Source organism: Bombina bombina, chromosome 2 (genome assembly GCF_027579735.1).
Source record: "Bombina bombina isolate aBomBom1 chromosome 2, aBomBom1.pri, whole genome shotgun sequence".
In the NCBI taxonomy this organism is placed as follows: domain Eukaryota; kingdom Metazoa; phylum Chordata; class Amphibia; order Anura; family Bombinatoridae; genus Bombina; species Bombina bombina.
The window spans coordinates 460,572,526-460,595,338 of NC_069500.1; the positions used below are offsets into that span (position 1 = coordinate 460,572,526).

A 22,813-nucleotide genomic window follows, 5' to 3' on the forward strand; every position below is an offset into this window, starting at 1 on the left:
GGGAAAGACTTCCTTAGTAGCTTCTCTTGTTCTGACGCGTGTTTTATGCGACGTTTGTTTATTGTGAGGCACTAGGAATTTGGAATTGGAAGCGTAAACTTGGCAGGTAGGTGGCAGAAACATTTCATGAGAACCAATTTACAAGATATTTTTACACATCCCGGTATGTTCGATTACTTTTTCTCATTCTCCAGCATCTAAGTTTAGAATCTCAGATGTGCTGTGTTCTTGATAGTGACATCTGAAATGTATTGAAGTAGGTGACACATTTTCGAAAACTTTCAGTACAATATATGCAGACATCCCAACCTGCAAAAACTTATTTCAGTGAGGTGGCTTCAGACCTATTTATTGGACACCTTGAAGCCAACCCTAAATAAGATAGACTTATCATTAAAGTAGTTTCCCGCAAAAGTCACATTAAAAAAAAAGTAGCTTTATTGCACAACCACATACAACAAAACCTGTTTTTCAGTGATCGTATGCGTTGAATGCTAAATATTTTAGAATACGAAGAATACGAAGTTTAATTACGTGCTGTAAATAAGGTAGTATTTGTGTTTTATTTTATTAGAATCAGTGGGGGCTTTTTGGTTACTGATGCATGCTTTGAGGGTTCTATAACGTCCCAGCAACTAAAGGCATTCTTTAAAGAAACACTTTTCCGGATTTGGGCCACATTGGATCATGGTACTTGGAGTTTCAGGGAGATTGCATTCTATTTGCTGACATCAGGGAGTCGCTATTACAATCAGGGAGACTCCCTGAACTTCAGGGATAGTTGGGATGTCTGTATATGTAAGAATCTATGGGGGAAACACACTTTTTGCAATATAAAGCCATATAGGGTGCCCGTCGGACTCTCAGGGAGCAGTATGGACTCAAACTTATTAACTATTATTGCTCTGTGTCACTTCCATTGACCAAATATTTTGTAGAATTCTCGTAAAAGACGTGTTAATGTTGAACAAGTTGTATTACTGGTGCAACTTCACTAGACGACTATACAGCATTTAAAACAAATATTTGTATTCCAGATGATTTATACTAATTTACTCCATTGTATCTCTTTCCTCGGTAGCTCCCTAAATTTACTACCTAAATTTACTAGTACCAATAGAAACACATTTCTGGTGGGAGAGCGCTTTCAATTTTCTGTAGCACCTAATGGAGATGACTCACTACAGTTTTACAAAAAGTCTCAACAAATAATTATTTGGGATTATTTAGTATATAAGTGTCTGTATGAGATCTTTGCATATATTGAACTGAATAATCTCCATCTAGTGGTTAGTTGTAGGTATTGCCAATTGGTTCTTCAATATGTAAAGGAGGCGTAGTGAGAATGAGAAATCACGAGAAGTGTCTTGTGATTAATTATAGGACCATAGCCTTTCCCTCCTTAGTCTAGAAAAATCAGCAATTTAGTGAGATGTTTTTTACTTGGTTATCCCAAGGGTGAGGAGGAAACAAGTGGAAAATGTTTTGTACTAATAAATGTAAGCTTCAAGATCATAGCTAAATCCATAGCTAAAATAATTTTCTCATTTTTGGATGCAACCTACTTTTTATGGCTACAGCACAAACAAGGAAACCTGGTAATGTAACATATTTTAAAATGCAAGGACTTGTATCTATAGTTTTTATCTCCAAGAATGTTAATATTAAAATTAACATCACTTACAATGCATAGTTTTGATCTCAGGATTATAGTACACTTGTTATATTTAAAACTTATTAAACTGATGTATATATGGTTAATATGTAGTGTAATGGAAAAATAGGATACAATTTGTTGTCTGTTTAATAAAGGTGAATTACCCAGTTTATGTTCTTTAAAAAAATAGTTATACTTTTTGCTAAGCATAACATTTTTAAAAGTATTTTAAATTCACATATTTGAATGCATTGCACAAGATTGTCACACTCTGGGTGATATTTATGGCATGATAGCAGCATATGGATTGCCATTAATCATCCCCTGTGTTATAAAGAAATATAGATTATCCATAGCTGAAAAAATAAATAAATCCATAGCTGACTGGTAGCATGACCAATGTGCCATATCCAGGAAAATATACAGCCCACAGCAATTACTAACCTGCAGGGTGAAAAGAGCTACAGAGCATTTAGAGGCACAGTAAATACTTTGAAATTTTAATATAAACTGTTTAGTTATGCATAGTGAAACAATGTTGCAATATATTTTTTCTGTCTTCATATAATTTAGCTCAGAAAATTGAGCAGTTTTGTACTTCTCAGAACATGAAAAGGCACCCTGCTGACTTCTCAAAGCTAACTTTACTACATATCTTTCGCTAATTGTCTTTAACTGATATAAACCACACAAAAAAGAGTACTTGCTACTAACTTTATGAATGCTTCAGTCTGCAAGCCCAGATTAGCTCCTCTAAATGAGAGAGAGATTGTTGTTTGTTCCCCAGAGTGTGCTTCTCTCTGTGTATTATGTCTCCCTAAGAAAAAAGGTGCACCCAGTGTGCTTAGAGGAATATGGCTACACCTCACTGACGAGGCTCAATGAAGGCCAAAATGATCGTCTGGGGTTGCTGTGTTCCTTGTTTATAGACAAATTGCCTGGTATGTTGGCTCTGGATTGACCTTAAAGGGACACTGAACCCAAATGTTTTTCTTTTGTGATTCAGATAGAGAGCATGACATTTTAAGTAACTTTCTAATTTACTCCTATTATCAAATTTTCTTTATTCTCTTGGTATCTTTATTTGAAATGCAAGAATGTAAGTTTTGATGCTGGCCCTTTTTTGGTGAACAACCTGGGTTGTTCTTGCCGATTGGTGGATAAATTCATCCACCAATAAAAAAGTGCTGTCCAGAGTACTGAACTAAAAAAGCCTAGATGCCTTCTTTTTCAAATATAGATAGCAAGGGAACGAAGAAAATTTGATAATAGGAGTAAATTAGAAAGTTGCTTAAAATTGCATGCTCTATCTGAATCACAAAATATTTTTTTTTGGTGCAGTGTCCCTTTTTATAGGTAGGATCAGACTTATATACTACAGGAGAGTTTTACTCTGTGAAAAGCATTACTGGACTAAAAAGAAGCTGCACCCAGGTGGTAAATTACTATAGAACAAGCTAACAAGTTATTTCACTGGTTGTTTGCTCCTGAGAGCTCGCTTCTCTCTGTGACACACACATACAACTTCTTGTTGAAGTACATAGGTGTAGTGAGATAATCTATATCCACAATACAATAATGCTCTGTTTTACCATATGTGACAATTTCAGCATATTTTATTTTAAGAGCATTTGAATACAATTGTAAGAAATCTAATTTAAAACATGTTATTTGCTATTGTTGGTTGATTTCCCCCTTTATTTACAGAAAAAGAAACTGAAGCAGATATTTTCTTCTAGAACTAGAGCGAAAATGAGGCTATTTGTGTGAGGCCCCTCTAAATACTCAGATTGCTCCATATTGTACAATTATCTTGGTGTGATGTTTCCAGAGTGATAACCTGTTAATTCCATGGCATCTTCTGTTAATGCCGAACAGCGACCAACGTCATGGTGAGACATTCTTATTATATCTCAAATAGCAGGTTTCTGTTGTGTTTTCCATACTTGGGTATAAAAAGGATCTTGTATACACAGTACTAATACCAAATGAAACTAATATTTATACAGAATGTGTAGTACATATGTGTTAAAGTATTCTGGCAGAACATAATTATGGCTCAAGAATAATACCTAGAATGTTATTTCTAATGCATACATTGCACACTCTTAATTTGTTAGAGATTATATTTTCTGTTTTATTGTGTCTAGCTTTGACCCATAGGTTAATATATGAGAAAAAGCCCAACTGGGGAGATGATAGCTTTGCAGCTCCCATGCAGAGCACAATATTCAGCCAATCAGGGGTGGCTGTCACCTGTAGCCACTAATTATTGGCTGTGTTCTTCTCAGGAGTTGCAACATAAACATACAGAAATCTAGGGTCAGTAATGCAAAAATGTCTACAGTTCCTAAATAGGGCTTAAAGGGACATTAAACCCCCCAAAAAATTTCATAATTCAGACCGAGAATACAATTTTAAACAACATTCCAATTTACTTCTATTATCTAATTTGCTTCATTATTTAGATATCCTTTGTTAAAGAAATAGCAATGTACACGGGTGAGCCAATCATATGAGGCATCTATGTGTAGCCACCGAGCCTATCTAGATATGCTTTTTAGGAAATAATATCAAGAGAATGAAGCAAATTAGATAATAGAAGTAAACTAGAAAGTTGTTTAAAATGGTATTCTCTATCTGAATCGTGAAATAAAACATTTGGGTTTAATGTCCCTTTAATCCTATGTGTTTAACTTGTTTACAGAGGCAAACCATATTGTAAGCTAGGGTCAATAATTAAGACATTTTCATGCTTTAATTAAGAATGTCATTTTTGCATTGTAATGTTCATTTGACACGATATCTAAATAAATCGGTCTGAATCCAGAAAAGAAAAAGGAAAATAGTCTATCAACAAAATGCTTCAAATAGAGTGCTAAGAGACTGTTTGTGTAGGTAAAAAGCACAAATTATTTTTAAAACATTTATACACAAGCACTACACTGTTTAAATGGACAGTAAACACCAGATTTTTTTTGTTTAAAAAGGTAGATATCTTTATTACCCATTCCCCAATTTTGCATAACCATCACAGTTATAATAATATACATTTTACCTCTGTGATTACCTTGTATCTATGCCTCTGCAAACTGCCCCTTTATTTAGGTTCTTTTGACAGACTTGCATTTTTAGCCAATCAGTGCTGATTCCTAGGAGCTTCACGTACTTGAGCTCATTGTTATCTATATGTAACACATGAACTAACGCCCTCTAGTGATGAAAAACTGTCAAAATGCTTTCAGATTAGAGGCAGTCTTCAAGACCTAAGAAATTAGCATATGAACCTCCTAGATTTAGCTTTCAACTAAGAATACCAAGAGAACAAAGCAAAATTGGTAATAAAAGTAAATTGGAACGTTGTTTAAAATTACATGCCCTATTTAAATCATGACATATTTTTTTATTTTACTGTCCCTTTAACACTTCATACCTAATTTCAGTATCAAATACAACTGATTGTTCAAATGGCAGCCCCTTTTAAATACATTAGATAATTCAGTGCAACAGCTCATTTGTGAGAAGTCCAGACTGAGTAAATAAGGTGGATATATTAATTAGCCCGTAAAGGTGTCAATGTGTAGTTCAGATGCTTTTAGGCCCCTTTCTGAGGCAGGAAAACATGAACACATCATTATCTGTGCAATTCACTCCTTATGAATTAGATGGAAAGTCATGTGCCACACCCTGGGTCTGAAACAAGCACTTCACCATGAGTTACGTTACCTTGCATAAAACAAACTCTTTCTCTTTTTCTCTTTCTCTCTTTCTTTCTCTTTCTTTCTCTCTTTCTTTCTCTCGCTCTCTCTCTCTCGCCATATACTGCTCATGATTGGCTCAGTGGCTGTGTTTAGCTCGGTATTAGTAGTGTATATCTGGTTCAGAACTGATTCCTATACATTTTATAGAGGTTGCAGTTAATTCAGATGTCAGAGACTGGATACTACAATTATTGCTTGATGAGTGTAGTTTTTTTTTACTTATCTGTCTCAAACTGGAAAGGAGATACAAGGCATTTTAAGGGGTATGTCCCCATGGACATCAGAGCAATACAGATTTAGATGTGTATATGAGCCTTTTTGGCTTCACAACCTTTTCTAAAACTGCCAATGCCTTTATTTTTTTATTTTATTTTTTGCAGGTTGAATTACTTTTTCCTATATGATGGTTCAAAGGTGAGGGAGGAATCTGACCCAACTAGAGATGGCATTAATTACTTCTATCCTCAACAGGTAAAACCTTCTTAAATGTATTTTTTCATACTAAAAGGACATTTAAGGGCTATGAAATCCAAAATGTTCTTATTTTTCAGACAGAGCATACAACTTTTAAACAACCTCCTTTCTTGAAGGAGCAACGATGCAGTACTGGGAACTAGCTGAACACATTAGGTGAAGAAACAACAAGAGGCATATATGTGCATCCACCAATTGGCAGCTAGCTCCCAGTAGTGCATTGTTGCTCCTGAGCCTACGTAGGCATGCTTTTTAATAGGGTTGCACCGATACAATTTTTTTATGACCGAGTACAAGTACCGATACTTGTTTTCAAATACTCGCCGATACCAATTACCGATACTTTTTTTTAATGTCATGTGACAGTTTACCAAGCACAATACAGACTAATTATTTAAGATTCCTTCTTTATAATTATAAAGGACTGTAATTTAAAAGACATTATGAAATAATAAAACAGTTTTATTTGTCACAAAGTTCACTGAACATGTTTATAAATAAAAAATATTACAATAAAATATTACATTTAAAGCGGTGATGCAATTAGGTTGTAGGGCTGTTATATAACATCAATCTGACATTTGTATGGAGGTTCGACTCTAAGTTGAACAGTCTTTCACTTTCCACACTACTGCATGGGGCTTAAAGATATTTTTGGGCCATTTTAGCTAGAGCTGGAAATCTGTTTATTAACTGCCCAGTACTTCAGGGTTTATCTGAACGAGGTACAGTGATATTTCCTACAATAATACAAATAACAGCAATTTGTATCGGCAGAACAGTAGTAAACCATTTTTAGTTTAGTCTCCACACCAGTTTAAAATGAAATGGGAACATGCAGTTTGAAAAAACGCCACAAGATAGCATATGGGTAGGAAGTAGAGGTATCGGTGCATTTGCACGAGTACAAGTACTCATGCAAATACTTGGTATCGGTACCGATACCGATACAACCCAACTTTTCAACAAAGGACACAAAGAGAACAAAGTTTTTTTTTTTTTTTTTTTTTTTTTTTTTTTTGTGATGTGTTGTATGTGTGTTAAATAACTAGATTGTTTTTTATACATGTGCATTCGTGTATTTAGTTAGTATCCCAATGCAGAAGAAGGCGGCCACTCGCGGCATTCGGCTTTTTTCGGAGCCGGATTTCTTCTTGTGAAAGTGCAACACACTAAGGTTCACACATCTGGATTTGCACATGCCTAATTCCTTATTTCCATTCAAATACAAAAGCAACACACTGACCTATGGCAGATAACTATCTAATTTGCATTCTGCTGATGAGCAGAGACAGGTTCCAGTTTATCAGAGTATCGCACTGATAAACTGCTCTATACTTTATATGACATTGTATAATTCTTTCAGCTCTTGTTTGTTTAGCACATATCCATTTCCTTAATGTTTTCTAGACCATCGTTGACCAGCAGGAGTTACTCTGTGGTCAGATTGCAGGGGTTGTACGTTGCATGACTGAGATTGCCGGGTCTCCTTCAAACCTTATCCGACTGCGGAAACTAAAGTTTGCCATCAAGGTGCAAGGGGACTATTTGTGGGTGAGTTGTATTCAACTTGTGATCTCCAGCATAGTAAGGAAGACTATATTTAACTACACAGCTGTAGATTCTGTTCTTCTGTGACTGGTTTCAGCAACATCTTTAAGTTAAATGGCTTATTTAGTTATGACAAACGCATATCGTTAGTGCTACAAATAAAATAGCTGTGAAATTGTGTTCTTCCTCACTCCTCCCTGTAGCCTCTAGGCCAATACTGCAAATCTGTTGCTTATTAAAGAGAAAAGAAAGCATTTTAAAATGTTTAATGTGCGTTGTTGTTTTTGCTATGTTCTGGAAATAATGTATTTTTTAGGGCCATGTAATATTCTATCAGTAACACTATGCGAGTTGTCGTTTTTTTTTACCAGCAAGATCTATGTCCTAAGCATTAGTTATGCACAAATATGCACTTCTTGTTAGTTTCAAAATCATTCTAATCATTCTAAGCTGCTTTAACACAAAGGGATATTGTACTGTAAATTTGTATCCCCTTTAATTTGTTACAGATGATCCATTTCCCCCCCCCCCCCCTGCTGAAGTGTATTCAATTGTTTACAGGTAGCTCCTTTACCTTCATTTTGTCATAACTGTTTTTGCCCTTTTTAAACTACCACCTTTACTGAAAATTGCAATACTGCAGTATCTGCTGTAGAAACAAGAGGCAGCAGCTGAAAGTCAGCCTCCCAGTGGGGGTCCTGAGAGGTTTGTGATTGGTTCTCTTTATAGTAATATAATAATTTTCAACACATAAGTAGCAAACAACCAGATTAGAGGTGGCACACAATATAGTGAAAGACAATTATTAACTCTGAGAGTGAATTATTTGAATCCTATTGTATAGATATTTCTCATAAAAATTTAACTAAGTGATAAAGAACTTTTTGCATATATAAAATAGAAAAATCCGTGTTAAATAAAAACAAAAATCATCCGATATAAATCCTATTACATTTATAATAATAGTTATGATAGTTCGTATGATTAGTGTCCGTGATGGAATTTCTGTGAGATTGCCATAGTGCAGGTGATTCACATGTGAAGTGTGCAAAGGGGGGTGCCTCATAGTGAACTCCGTGTAGAATGTAGATAATATACAATTAAATAAAACTCACAATTTTTGATGGCACCGGGGTTGGCGGAGTGCAAACAGGCAGGCTGAAGCTCACAGTTGTCAGCTTACTGGATACTTCCAAAGTATCAAGGAGAAACTAGAACAGTAAATCGTAGTCAGTCCGGACATCTATTGGTAGACTTTTTACGAACACTGGAACATTCCCAGATTGGAAAATGCGGTAGCTGAGACCCTTCCAAGGAAAAAAGATGATACAGACACCTCAAGGTGAAGTGTTAAAAACAATGTTTTATTGCTACGCGTTAGATACTACAGTTACAGATGAGGTACAGGATTTTTTTCTAATGCTGATAACCATATCTGCTTCCTTTATTTAGCTTTTATCTTTTAGATACACATTTCTCTTTGACATTAAAGTTATTGGACATTTTCTTGGATTATACATGGAATGAAACATGGCATTCATCAACCCTCAAAGGACATGGCTCATAGTCTCTTATCGTGTTATTGCTCTGGGGAGCTTTATTAGTCATTAGCAAATACATAGCTACAAATAACAGAACAGGGGGATTTTTTGCTGTACTATAAGATGCTGTGAGAAATAGTTTATGTATACATCTACAATCAGTTAGAAATCCTATAAAAAGTAACCTCGTTTGTTTCTCCACTGCTGACAAAAATATCCATTTTATATTCTGTATGGTTTCTCCCCAATGGTTAGGTGTGTCAATTTATGCTTTCCCTCTAGATCTTTTCATGTTTATAGACCTTAAAACAAGCTGCTGTTGTCTGTGAGCTGCTGAGGCAATGGAAGCCATGCTGCTCTGTCAAAATATATTGTGATTAAATCGTTGTACTTTCAACATTCTTGTTTTCTTAGAACATTTTAACCCCCCTGTTATAATTATGTATTAAAGAATAGTTATTTGTGTGAGCCCAAGCATCTCTTTTCAGTTATGTTTATATAATATTTTTCATATTAATTTATATTTTTTATCATTAAAGGCTCTTGGGTGTTCAGTGGATGTTGCTGATTGCAGCTGCAAGCAGATTTTGGAGGAGCTGATTGGACTGTTCTGTTTTTATAATGGATCTATAAGACTGTCTTACAGGGTACTACTGAACATTTCTATACTGTCACTTCTTTTTGTACACCTGCAGTAAATGAATGCCTACTTTACCCATGTTTTCTATGTAGCAACTGCACATGCTTCTCTGCACAATATGAGCCCAGGTTAGGTCACCTATAAATGTAATATCATTTAGATGTGGGACGGTTGTCTTAGAGAATATACAGCATGCATAATATAGGTTTTGGATATTTTGTATTCATATTTATTAACAAAACATCAGCATCATGGCTAAGGGTACAGTGGCTGCATAGGGGTTTGACAAAACCACTATAAACTAAAGTAAAATGATTGTTGGTGCGATACCGTTTTTAGCATTTAGAAACTTTACCATTGATGTTTTGGATAAGAGTTGGGAGCAGAATTAAGATTGTAGGTTACTGGAATCTATGAATAAACATGATTTTACCAAACAGCTTTTAAGGTGTGAAAGTTGTGGCCAAGTCTGCTAGATAAGTGTACTAAATTTCCTCAAGTTAATGTATCATATAAGCATGAATATAAGAATGAGGTGAGGTAATGAAATACATAGATTAAGGGAAGGGAAAATGTGATAACGCTGGAGTAGCTAGTAATAAGGGAAGGGAGACTGTAATGACGCTGGAGTAGCTAGTATTAAGGAAGGTAGACTTATGACGCTGGAGTAGCTAGTAGTAAGGGAGACTGTGATAATGCTGGAGTAGCTAGTAGTAAGTGAAGGGAGACTGTGATGACGCTGGAGTAGCTAGTAGTAAGTAAAGGGAGACTGTGGTGACGCTGGAGTAGCTAGTATTAAGGAAGGTAGACTTATGACGCTGGAGTGACTGTGATAATGCTGGAGTAGCTAGTAGTAAGGGAAGTTAGACTGATGATGCTGGAATAGCTAGTAGTAAGTGAAGGGAGACTGATGACGCTGGAGTAACTAGTAGTAAGGGAAGGGAGACTGTGATGACGCTGAAGTAACTAGTAGTAAGGGAAGGTAGACTTATGACCCTGGAGTAGCTAGTGGGAAGGGAGACTGTGATAATGCTGGAGTAACTAGTAGTAAGGGAAGGGAGACTGACGCTGGAGTAGCTATTATTAAGGGAAGGCAGACTGATAATGCTTGAGTAACTAGTAGTAAGAGAAAGGAGACTGTGATGACGCTGGATTAACTAATAGTAAGGGAAGGGAGACTGTGATAATGCTGGAGTAGCTAGTAGTAAGGGAAGGAAGACTGTGATGATGCTGGAGTAACTAGTAGTAAGGGAAGGGAGAATTATGACGCTGGAGTAGCTAGTAGTAAGGGAAGGGAGACTGTGATAATGCTGGAGTAACTAGTAGTAAGGGAAGGGAGACTGTGATGACGCTGGAGTAGCTACTATTAAGGGAAGGCAGACTGATAATGCTTGAGTAGCTAGTAGTAAGAGAAAGGAGACTGTGATGACGCTGGAGTAGCTAGTAGTAAGTGAAGGGAGACTGTGATTACGCTGGAGTAGCTAGTATTAAGGGAAGGGAGACTGATGACACTGGAGTAGCTAGTATTAAAGGGACACTGAACCCAATTTTTTTCTTTTGAGATTCAGAGCATGCAATTTTAAGTAACTTTTCTAATTTGCTCCTATTATCAAATTTTCTTCATTCTCTTGGTATCTTTATTTGAATTGGAAGAATGTAAGTTTAGATGCCGGCCCAATTTTGGTGAACAACCTGGGTTGTTCTTGCTGATTGGTGGATAAATTCATCCAGCAATTTAAAAAAGTGCTGTCCAGAGTCTGAACCAAAAATAGCTTAGATACCTTTTTTTTGTTTTAAAATAAAGATAGAAAGAGAACGAAGAAGAATTGATAATAGGAGTAACTTAGAAAGTTGCTTAAAATTGCCTGCTCTATCTGAATCACTAAAGAAAAAATTGGGTTCTGTGTCCCTTTAAGGGAAAGGAGATTGGGATAGCGCTGGAGTAGCTAGTATTAAGGGAAATGAGACTAATAATGCTGGAGTAGCTAGTATTAAGGGAAGGGAGACTGTGATGATGCTGGAGTAGCTAGTAGTAAGTGAAGGGAGACTGATGACGCTAGAGTAGCTAGTAGTAAGGGAAGGGAAACTGATGACGCTGGAGTAAATAGTAGTAAGGGAAGGGGAGACTGTGATGACGCTGGAGTAGCTACTATTAAGGGAAGGCAGACTGATAATGCTTGTGTAGCTAGTAGTAAGGGAAGGGAGACTGATGCTGGATTTGCTAGTATTAAGATAAATGAGACTGATAATTCTGGAGTAGCTAGTAGTAAGGGAAGGGAGACTGTGATGACGCTGGAGTAGCTAGTATTAAGGGAAATGAGACTGTGATGACGCTGGAGTAGCTAGTATTAAGGGAAATGAGACTGTGATGACGCTGGAGTAGCTAGTATTAAGGGAAATGAGACTGTGATAATGCTGGAGTAGCTAGTAGTAAGGGAAGGAAGACTGGTAATGCTGGAGTAGCTAGTATTAAGGGAAATGAGACTGGGATAATGCTGGAGTAGCTAGTAGTAAGGGAAGGAAGACTGGTAATGCTGGAGTAGCTAGTATTAAGGGAAATGAGACTGGGATAATGCTGGAGTAGCTAGTAGTAAGGGAAGGAAGACTGTGATAATGCTGGAGTAGCTAGTTGTAAGGGAAGGGAGACTGTGATGACGCTGGATTAGCTAGTAGTAAGGGAAGGGAGACTGATAATGCTGGAGTAGCTAGTATTAAGGGAAATGAGACACTGATAATGCTGGAGTAGCTAGTAGTAAGGGAAGGAAGACTGTGATAATGCTGGAGTAGCTAGTTGTAAGGGAAGGGAGACTGTGATGACGCTGGATTAGCTAGTAGTAAGGGAAGGGAGACTGATAATGCTGGAGTAGCTAGTATTAAGGGAAATGAGACACTGATAATGCTGGAGTAGCTAGTATTAAGGGAAATGAGACACTGATAATGCTGGAGTAGCTAGTGGGAAGGGAGACTGTGATGACGCTGGATTAGCTAGTAGTAAGTGAAGGGAGACTGTGACGCTGGAGTAGCTAGTGTTAAGGGAAAGGAGGCAGGGATAGCGCTGGAGTAGCTAGTATTAAAGGAAATGAGACTAATAATGCTGGAGTAACTAGTATTAAGGGAAGGAAGACTGTGATGACGCAGGAGTAGCTTGTAGTAAGTGAAGGGAGACAGTGACGCTGGAGTAGCTAGTAGTAAGTGAAGGGAGGCTGTGATGATGCTGGAGTAGCTATTAGTAAGGGAAGCGAGACTGATAATTCTGGAGTAGCTAGTAGTAAGTGAAGGGAGACTGTGATGACGCTGGAGTGGCTAGTAGTAAGGGAAGTGAGACTGTGATTACGCTGGAGTAGCTAGTAGTACTGGAAGGGAGACTGTGATTACGCTGCAGTTGCTAGTAGTACTGGAAGGGAGACTGATTACGCTGTAGTAGCTTGTAGTACTGGAAGGGAGACTATGATTACGCTGTAGTAGCTACTATTAATGGCTTTGTAGGTCAAGGATAAGGTTATGAATGTTACATGTTACATGGTACATTGCATTGATGGGCTTACAATAGTTTAGATGTGAGCTAAGTGGGAAAGTTAGAGGTTCTGTGAAATTAGAGCAGGGATAAACAACTGATATCACATGCAGCACTCTAAATCATTTTTAACATTACTTGAGTACTAACATGGCCTTTGGTTCCTCCCTTGTCCCATTTCTGCCATTTAAGGAAGGTAGCCATGCTGGTCTTACCCTCCTTTTCACTCCCCCCCCGCCCCTCACATGAACAGTGCACTACATGATAGAGAACCCAAAGCAACAGACTTCATCAGGAAGTTTTAGGGGGGGATTAAGTTTAGTGGCTGACAGATGAATTTTAGAGCCAGGTGACTAAGACTTGAGGTCTTATATGGCTCTAGGGCTATGGCTCTGATCTGATGTGGATCTGTGACTAGCATAAAAATAGCTGCAGAGTTAGGAGTCCAAACTGATGTTTGGTCATCATCATCATTATTATATAAGTATTTGTGCTTTATTTTCAAACTTTATACATAAAAAGATAAGGCTGGCACATATGGTCACAATAGGCCACCAGCCCCTGGATTCAAGTGAGAATTCTGGAGTATTGTTTATGTGAAAGTGATAAATGTGAGAAATTAAGGCATGCAAAGTCGCCAAGTATGTGGCAGGGGTTAGACTGAGACTATAAAGTGGATTACAGGGAGAACACTAGGAAATACATTTTAAAGTTGTTGAGGATTAGATCTGTTTATAATCCATTGCATTCTAGGAACGTCCTCGAGCTGAGCTGGATTGGGAATGGGATATTTACATTGAGCACATCCAGAAAAATACCAAAGATCTGCACAGAATCTTCAACTCCCTGCGCCATCTAGACAAAACAAAGGTAAGACTAAATATCCATTTAATAAAATTATTGTAAGGTGCTTAATTCAGAAGCTGTATTGTAATGCAGTTATTTTGGTACAAAATGTTTACAAATATTATAGTGCAACAATGTTTTATTTTTCAAGAACTAGTAGTTGTGCTGCAGTGCAAAATTGGCATGAAACTCAAATTTTCTCTTTTTTTTTTGATTCAGACCTAGCATGTGATTTTAAACAACGTTCCAATATTCTTCTTTTATCTAATTTCTTTTGTTCTCTTGGCATACTTTGTTGAAAAATATAACTAGGTAGGCTCAGGAGCTGTCTAATGGTAGCTGCACATGCATCATTTTATTGGTCAACCATTACATTCAGTTTGCTCCCAGTAGTGCATTACTGCTTTTTCAACAAATTATAGTAAGATAATGTTTCAAATTAGATAATATATCTGAACCATGAAAGAAAAATGTTAGAATTCATGTTCTAAAATTCTTGAAGATGTGTTTAAAATGTGAAATTTCAGAAAGCAGGCTTAAGATGTCCTATACAAAAATAGTCTTGTTAGTACTAATTTAGAAATATGATGTCTAGGCTTGAATGCAGGAACTTGAATTACTTGTATGACTATCTATATCTGTGCAGGTGGAGCCGCTCCTCCTATTGAAGGCAGCACTCATTCTCCAGACATGTCAACGCTTTCCCCATGTACTCGCTGGCTGCATACTGTATAAAAACAGGTATATTAACAGATATCGTCTTACTTAGCTTATTATGCAGTTTAAATTATTTCCCCACTTCTGTGGATCTAAACAAAAATACCATTTGCAGGATCCTCTAATATTAATGGCTTTTCAGTCTGAAAGCGTTAGTTTATGGAACCATATTCCCATAGCAATGCAGATTTATTACTGATTTGACACAGTTATTATTTTGCCTCCATTACATTTTTGTATGGTGTATTGTTGGTTTTTATTTGGGTTAAAAGGCTTATTTGCATATCAAAGTTTGCCTCCCTACTCCTTGTTAAAACCAGTAACACAATTTAGTCTTCAAACAGGTTTTGCCTTGCTATTTATTTATTATATATTTTGTTTTAATCTCTAGGATAGTAAGTACCCAGATTCCTCCTCCACTAACATCCAAAGTTCTAATTCAGAGGATAATTCTTGATCAAGAGGTGAGTTTATTATAAACCTTACAGATGGTGGATCTACCACTAAGGAATTTAAATTCTGGCAGCAATATGCTACCAATTGTCAAATCACAAACCTTTTATGGGTGAGATTTATTCATTTACAGACGAGGTTCACATGTTGTGAACCTGTCTGCATTTCATTGCAAATTGTGGGTGCATTTGTTTAGGGCAGTGTTTCCCAAACCCAGTCCTCAGGACCCTTAACAGGCCACATTTTCATTATATCTTAACTAGAGCACAGGTGAAGTAATCAGTTCACCCATCAGCTGATCAGTTCACCTGTGCTCTAGTTAAGATATAATGAAAATGTGGCCTGTTAAGGGTCCTGAGGACTGGAGTTGGGAAACACTGGGTTAGGGGAACACCGCTTCATAAATATCAGTTGAAGGCTTGGTTATTTGAGAAATAAATAGAATCATTTACCATATCTGTACTAGAGTAAGTGTTCACTAATGCAAAAAAAATAACAGCTTTTTTTTAGGACACAGTTATATGCTGATTTTACTATTATCCCATAAGGCAAGTTGTGGACATTTTCCACATTTCATCATTTGCAAAAACACTTCTAATAAAGGTTATTACTTTTTTTCTATAAACTGAAACCAACTCTAGGGGGCTCTATAACAATTCAAAAAGCATATACAGCAGCACTGAGGCAAAGGAGTAGCAGGGCAATCCAATAGTTAAAAAATATAACTTTTATTTAAACGTGTTAAAAGAATACACAGCTCCAAACTCTCTTATTCTTTTAACACATGTTTAAATAAAAGTTATATTTTTTAACTATTGGATTGCCCTGCTACTCCTTTGCCTCAGTGCTGCTGTATATGCTTTTTGAATCTATATTTCTTTCATGTAATTAGCAAGAGTCCATGAGCTAGTGACGTATGGGATATACATTCCTACCAGGAGGGGCAAAGTTTCCCAAACCTCAAAATTCCTATAAATACACCCCTCACCACACCCACAAATCAGTTTTACAAACTTTGCCTCCTATGGAGGTAGTGAAGTAAGTTTGTGCTAGATTCTACGTTGCTATGTGCTCCGCAGCAGGTTGGAGCCCGGTTTTCCTCTCAGCGTGCAGTGAATGTCAGAGGGATGTGAAGAGAGTATTGCCTATTTGAATTCAATGATCTCCTTCTACGGGGTCTATTTCATAGGTTCTCTGTTATCGGTCGTAGAGATTCATCTCTTACCTCCCTTTTCAGATGGACGATATACTCTTATATATACCATTACCTCTACTGATTCTCGTTTCAGTACTGGTTTGGCTTTCTACTACATGTAGATGAGTGTCCTGGGGTAAGTAAGTCTTATTTTCTGTGACACTCTAAGCTATGGTTGGGCACTTTTATATAAAGTTCTAAGTATATGTGTTCAAACATTTATTTGCCTTGACTCAGAATGTTCAACATTCCTTATTTCAGACAGTCAGTTTCATATTTGGGATAATGCATATGAATTAATCAATTTTTTTCTTACCTTAAAATTTGACTTTTTCCCTGTGGGCTATTAGTCTCGCGGGGGCTGAAAATGCTTCATTTTATTGCGTCATTCTTGGCGCGGACTTTTTTGGCGCAAATTTTTTTTTTCTGTTTCCGGCGTCATACGTGTCGCCGGAAGTTGCGTCATTTTTTTGACGTTTTTTTGCGCCAAAAGTGTCGGCGTTCCGGATGTGGCGTCATTTTTGGCGCCAAAAGCATTTAGGCGCCAAATAATGTGGGCGTCTTTTTTGGGGCTAAAAAATATGGGCGTCACTATTGTCTCCACATTATTTGTCTCATTATTTATTGCTTCTGGTTGCTAGAAGCTTGTTCACTGGTATTTTTTTCCCATTCCTGAAACTGTCATTTAAGGAATTTGATCAATTTTGTTTTATATGTTGTTTTTTCTATTACATATTGCAAGATGTCTCCGTTTGTCCCTGAGTCAGAAGCCACTTCTGGAAAAATGCTTAACTGAGTTTCAGTTCTACCAAAGCTAAGTTCATTTATTTTAAATGTTATAAATGTTTATCTCTAGCTATGGTTTGTAATAAGTTATTATGATATACTTTTACATGCAGATTCCATTAGTATTTATGCTTTATACATTTCCATTCTTAAGTGCAAGAAATGTTTAGAAGATTTATAAGAAATATTTTTTCTGATTAAGGCTATGTCTGACTTCGTGCCTTCTAATACGATTTTTAGGTCTTTTTCACTTCTTTTTTTAATTATTGAAGTTTCAAATGACCAACAACATACTGATTTATCCTTCTCTGATGATGTTTTTTTCTCTTTCAGAAATTCTCTTCATCAGATATTGACACTAACAAATCTACTTTTTTATATATATATATTTTTTTATTATTAAAGTACATTTGTTCTTTGTTGAAGAGGTGTTGATTATTTTGGATATTAAGGTAACTAGTTCTTTAAGACTAGCTGACACTATTTCTGCCTTTTTATTTTTTCTTCTGTGATTTCAGAGGTTTTCTTTCCAATTCCCCATACTAGGGAATGGAATAGGCTGAGAATTGTCTTTTATTTTTAAACTATATTCTTTGTCAGCAGTTAAATTCAATTTGGAGGGTTCTCCAATTTATTGGAGCTATCTCTACTCCTACTAATTATGCTATTGTTTTTATAGCAAAATAGTATTTATTTTCCTTTATATAGATGTATCTTATTTTTGGAAAATTATTTAGTTTCAGGTACTTTTCTTGGTCCTGTGATATTGCAATTGCTTCATTTTTTCTGTTTAAGATCAAGTATCAGATCATGATTTATTTTAGCATTGTTAAGGGACAACATTTACTAGACTAGGTGCCGTTGCATTTGTCTTGTTGTTTTGCATTTTGCAAGTCCTCTGTTTTGACTGGTCCTTTAAACTGGACTATCATGCTAATGATTTCATTTGTGTCTTCATTTTATTGAATATATTCGCAAATGAGGGTTAATCTATGTCTTTAGCTATTTTAGCTAGAAGAATTCTGTGATTTTTAAAAAAATAAATAAAATAAAATCCATATTTCTTTTGTTCTAAGATAATCAATTATAATTGGATTCAATTCTTAAACTGTTACTATGGGCTTCAAGATTGAGTTCTAAGACTAAAACTTTAAGCTTATACTAGTTTGGTTGTTCTTATTAAGGAACGAATCCTGAGTTCTTTCCCAAGTAACATGTTTTTAATTGGGGTTCGAAATTAGCTCCCTAATGTTGCGATGCACATGCCGTATTCCAGCTTGGCTGGTAAGGGGCAGGTTAAGACTTCTTTGAAATTTATTTGGTTCTATTTTGTCCAAATTTCTTTGATTTTATTCCAGTAAGGCTAACACTTTCTTTCAGTGTGTTTCTGTCCTATATATTTTGGATACTGTTGAGGCATGGCTGGGTACCCATGGGGTTCAAGCGCTGCTCAGACCTGGAATCTTCTGGGGTTTTTATTCCAGTTCCGTTTCTAGGAACTGGGTTTTGGAGTTTTATTCAAACTATTTTGCCTTTTTGTGGTCATTGATAGCATTATTTGTTTTCTTTAGATACAATAAATGCGTATTCTTCATTTTTCTGTTTTCATTCAGATTATTTCCTGAGGATGCGGATTCTCATATGTTTCACTTGCTCTTCAGGACATAGTTAGAGGATCTTTTTTCAAAAGCTCTTAATTCCTCACGCAAGGGTCACCTTTTTTTTTTTTAGGTTTCCAGATGGTTTATGTCACTATCTTTGTCTCTATCAGACAAGGGACAATTTGTATTGGGTTCCGTCTGTCGGTACCTTTTAGTCTCTATTATTTCCTTCAGTTGCTATATATGCATAGAAGTTTTAACAGCATTGGATTCAATTCCCTTTGCTCATTTTCAATGGAAAGATCCTTTCCAGCTTTTTATGAGTGTTGTTTCTTCAAGAACATGGTTGGAGGATCAATTAACCAATCAGTTTGTTGATTCCTCAGACAAGAGTAACCTTTTTTAGATTTCCGGATAGATTCAGTGTCCATGACTCTGTCTCTGTTGGTCAGGAGGCGTCTGAAATTGGTTTCAGCTTATCGAAACCTTCAGTCTCAATCATTCCCTTCGGTAGCCTTATGCATGGAAATTCTAGGTTCTTATGACTGCTGCATTGGACGTGTTCCCCTTTGCTCATTTTCACATGCAACCTCTTCAGCTCTGTATGCTGAACCAGTGGTGCCGGGATTATACAAAGATATCTCATTTAATATCTTTAAAACTGATTGTTTGACACCCTCTGACGTGGTACAGACCACCATCGTTTAGTTCAGGGGGCTTCTTTTTTTCTTCCAACCTGGACTGTGATCTCAACAGGTGCAAGTCTGACAGGTTGGGGAGCTGTATGGGGGTTTCTGACAGCACAAGGGGTTTGGGAAATCTCAGGAGGTGAGATTACCAATCAATATTTTGGAACTCCGTGCAATTTTCAGAAGCTCTTCAGTCATGGCCTCTTCTAAAGAGAGAATCGTTCATTTGTTTTCAGACAGACAATGTCACAACTGTGGCATATGTCAATCATCAAGGAGGGACTCGCAGTCCTCTGGCTATGAAAGAAGTATCTCGAATACTGGTATGGGCGGAATCCAGCTCCTGTCTAATCTCTGCGGTTCATATCCCAGGTATTGACAATTGGAAAGCGGATTATCTCAGTCTCCAAACGTTACATCCGGGCGAATGGTCTCTTCACCCAGAGGTGTTTCTTCAGATTGTTCAAATGTGGGGACTTCCAGAAATAGATCTGATGGCTTCTCATCTAAACAAGAAACTTCCCAGGTATCTGTCCAGATCCAGGGATCCTCAGGCGGAAGCAGTGGATGCATTGTCACTTCCTTGGAAGTATCATCCTGCCTATATCTTTCCGTCTCTAGTTCTTCTTCCAAGAGTAATCTCCAAGATTCTGAAGGAATGCTCGTTTTTTCTGCTGGTGGCTCCAGCATGGTCTCACAGGTTTTGGTATACGGATCTTGTCCGCATGGCTTCTTGCCAACCGTGGACTCTTCCGTTAAGACCAGTCCTTCTGTCACAAGGTCCTTTTTTACCATCAGGATCTCAAATCCTTAAATTTAAAGGTATGGAGATTGAACGCTTGATTCTTAGTCAAAGAGGTTTGTCTGACTCTGTGATTAATACTATGTTACAGGCTCGTAGATCTGTATCTAGGAAGATATATTATCGAGTCTGGAAGACTTACATTTCTTGGTGTCTTTCTCATCATTTTTCCTGGCATTCTTTTAGAATTCCGAGAATTTTTCAGTTTCTTCAGGATGGTTTGGATAAAGGTTTGTCTGCAAGTTCCTTGAAAGGACAAATCTCTGCTCTTTCTGTTCTTTTTCACAGAAGGATTACTATTCTTCCTGATATTCATTGTTTTGTACAAGCTTTGGTTCGTATAAAACCTGTTAAGTCAATTTCTCCTCCTTGGAGTTTGAATTTGGTTCTGGCGGCTCTTCAAGCTCTTCCGTTTGAACCTATGCATTCACTGGACATTAAATTACTTTCTTGGAAAGTTTTGTTTTCTTTTGGCCATCTCTTCTGCTAGAAGAGTTTCTGAATTATCTGCTCTTTCTTGTGAATCTCCTTTTCTGATTTTCCATCAGGATAAGGCGGTGTTGCGAACTTCTTTTAAATTTTTATCTAAGGTTGTGAATTCTAACAACATTAGTAGAGAAATTGTGGTTCCTTCATTATGTCCTAATCCTAAGAATTCTAAGGAGAGATCATTGCATTCTTTGGATGTAGTTAGAGCTTTGAAATATTATGTTGAAGCTACTAAGAATTTCCGAAAGACTTCTAGTCTATTTGTTATCTTTTCCGGTTCTAGGAAAGGTCAGAAGGCCTCTGCCATTTCTTTGGCATCTTGGTTGAAATCTTTAATTCATCATGCTTATGTCGAGTCGGGTAAATCTCTGCCTCAAAGGATTACAGCTCATTCTACTAGGTCAGTTTCTACTTCCCGGGCGTTTAGGAATGAAGCTTCGATTGATCAGATTTGCAAAGCAGCAACTTGGTCTTCTTTGCATACTTTTACTACATTCTACCATTTTGATGTGTATTCTTCTTCTGAAGCAGTTTTTGGTAGAAAAATACTTCAGGCAGCTGTTTCAGTTTGATTCTTCTGCTTATAATTTCAGTTTTCTTCATTATAAGATTTAAACTTTATTTTGGGTGTGGATTATTTTTCAGCGGAATTGGCTGTCTTTATTTTATCCCTCCCTCTCTAGTGACTCTTGCGTGGAAGATCCACATCTTGGCTAGTCATTATCCCATACGTCACTAGCTCATGGACTCTTGCTAATTACATGAAAGAAAACATAATTTATGTAAGAACTTGCCTGATAAATTAATTTCTTTCATATTAGCAAGAGTCCATGAGGCCCACCCTTTTTTGTGGTGGTTATGATTTTTTTGTATAAAGCACAATTATTCCAATTCCTTGTTTTTTATGCTTTCGCACTTTTTTCTTATCACCCCACTTCTTGGCTATTCGTTAAACTGATTTGTGGGTGTGGTGAGGGGTGTATTTATAGGCATTTTGAGGTTTGGGAAACTTTGCCCCTCCTGGTAGGAATGTATATCCCATACGTCACTAGCTCATGGACTCTTGCTAATATGAAAGAAATGAATTTATCAGGTAAGTTCTTACATAAATTATGTTTTTCGGCTACACCGGCCGTTTTTACACAGCTTAGCACCCCTGTTACCTGTTAGCTGCCTGGATCCGCCTCTGCATATGGATTGTGCCGGAACTCCCTGCCTGTAGCAGCCTGGTATTGTTTGTCTGGCTCTATAACAATGTTATCTATATGATCTATATAATAGATCTATATCAAACAGTGTATCTGATCATATGATATACTATAATATATATTAACCGTTTTGAACAATAGTACAAGGTAAATAAGAATAATATATCTTATCTGAGTCCATAATAGAAAATTAGACCTCAAGTCCAGATTTTCCAGTTAAATCTTTCTGTGTAGTTAAATCCAGTACTTGACCATAAGATCAGTCTTGTGTAGTCACGGCAGCTCCTCTCAAATAAAGTAACAACAACCATGAATCTGTGAAGAGAAGATCACAAAAAAGAGTATCTGTTATTTGTCTTGCAATATTGTTCTTATTGTTTTTAAGTGAGACATGTTTTTGTAAATTTATTATAAAATTCTATAGTCTAACTTTATTGCTAGAAAGATGTTAGTCCGCCTAAACACTGCCTGTTTTCTTAACTTTTTTTTTTCTTTCCCCCCCAGCAAAAAACAGCCTACAGTCATGGTAAGAAATACTATATGCACCAGTGGCTTCACTACAGAGCATTTTTAGTACCATTAGGATTTTGGAGAGCTGAGGAAAAGGGACACACACGTCAGTAGTCTCCATAAGTAATAGGCAATTTGTTGCTCCACCCTGAAGCTGGGAAGAATGTTTAGTTTTTACCACCAGAACATATCTTCTTACATTAATCCACAAAACACAGCAGTTAAATCACTTTAGCTACGTATGTGATACTATACACACTTATGGGCCTGTGTATGAATGAAACTGGTGGGCTAGTCTGTAATGCAGAAAAGCCTTTTTGTCTGTTTACTTAAATTGATGGTAAACTCTTTCCCCTTTTTAAAATCAGATCTGGAATGT

The 22,813-nt window shown here is 36.8% G+C and overlaps 1 protein-coding gene across 1 annotated transcript in view; it reads left to right on the forward strand.

The window, feature by feature from the left end:
* Nucleotides 1-20: 20 nt before the first annotated feature.
* HPS4 (HPS4 biogenesis of lysosomal organelles complex 3 subunit 2) overlaps nucleotides 21-22,813 on the forward strand; it is a 75,559-nt gene continuing 52,766 nt past the window's right edge. The window contains exons 1-9 of the mRNA XM_053702087.1: nucleotides 21-106; nucleotides 3,365-3,549; nucleotides 5,799-5,889; nucleotides 7,303-7,446; nucleotides 9,524-9,631; nucleotides 13,892-14,008; nucleotides 14,631-14,725; nucleotides 15,093-15,165; nucleotides 22,429-22,450. Coding sequence (XP_053558062.1) covers nucleotides 3,509-3,549; nucleotides 5,799-5,889; nucleotides 7,303-7,446; nucleotides 9,524-9,631; nucleotides 13,892-14,008; nucleotides 14,631-14,725; nucleotides 15,093-15,165; nucleotides 22,429-22,450 — 691 coding nt within the window. The 5' untranslated portion in view covers nucleotides 21-106; nucleotides 3,365-3,508. The remainder of the gene's footprint in view (nucleotides 107-3,364; nucleotides 3,550-5,798; nucleotides 5,890-7,302; nucleotides 7,447-9,523; nucleotides 9,632-13,891; nucleotides 14,009-14,630; nucleotides 14,726-15,092; nucleotides 15,166-22,428; nucleotides 22,451-22,813) is intronic.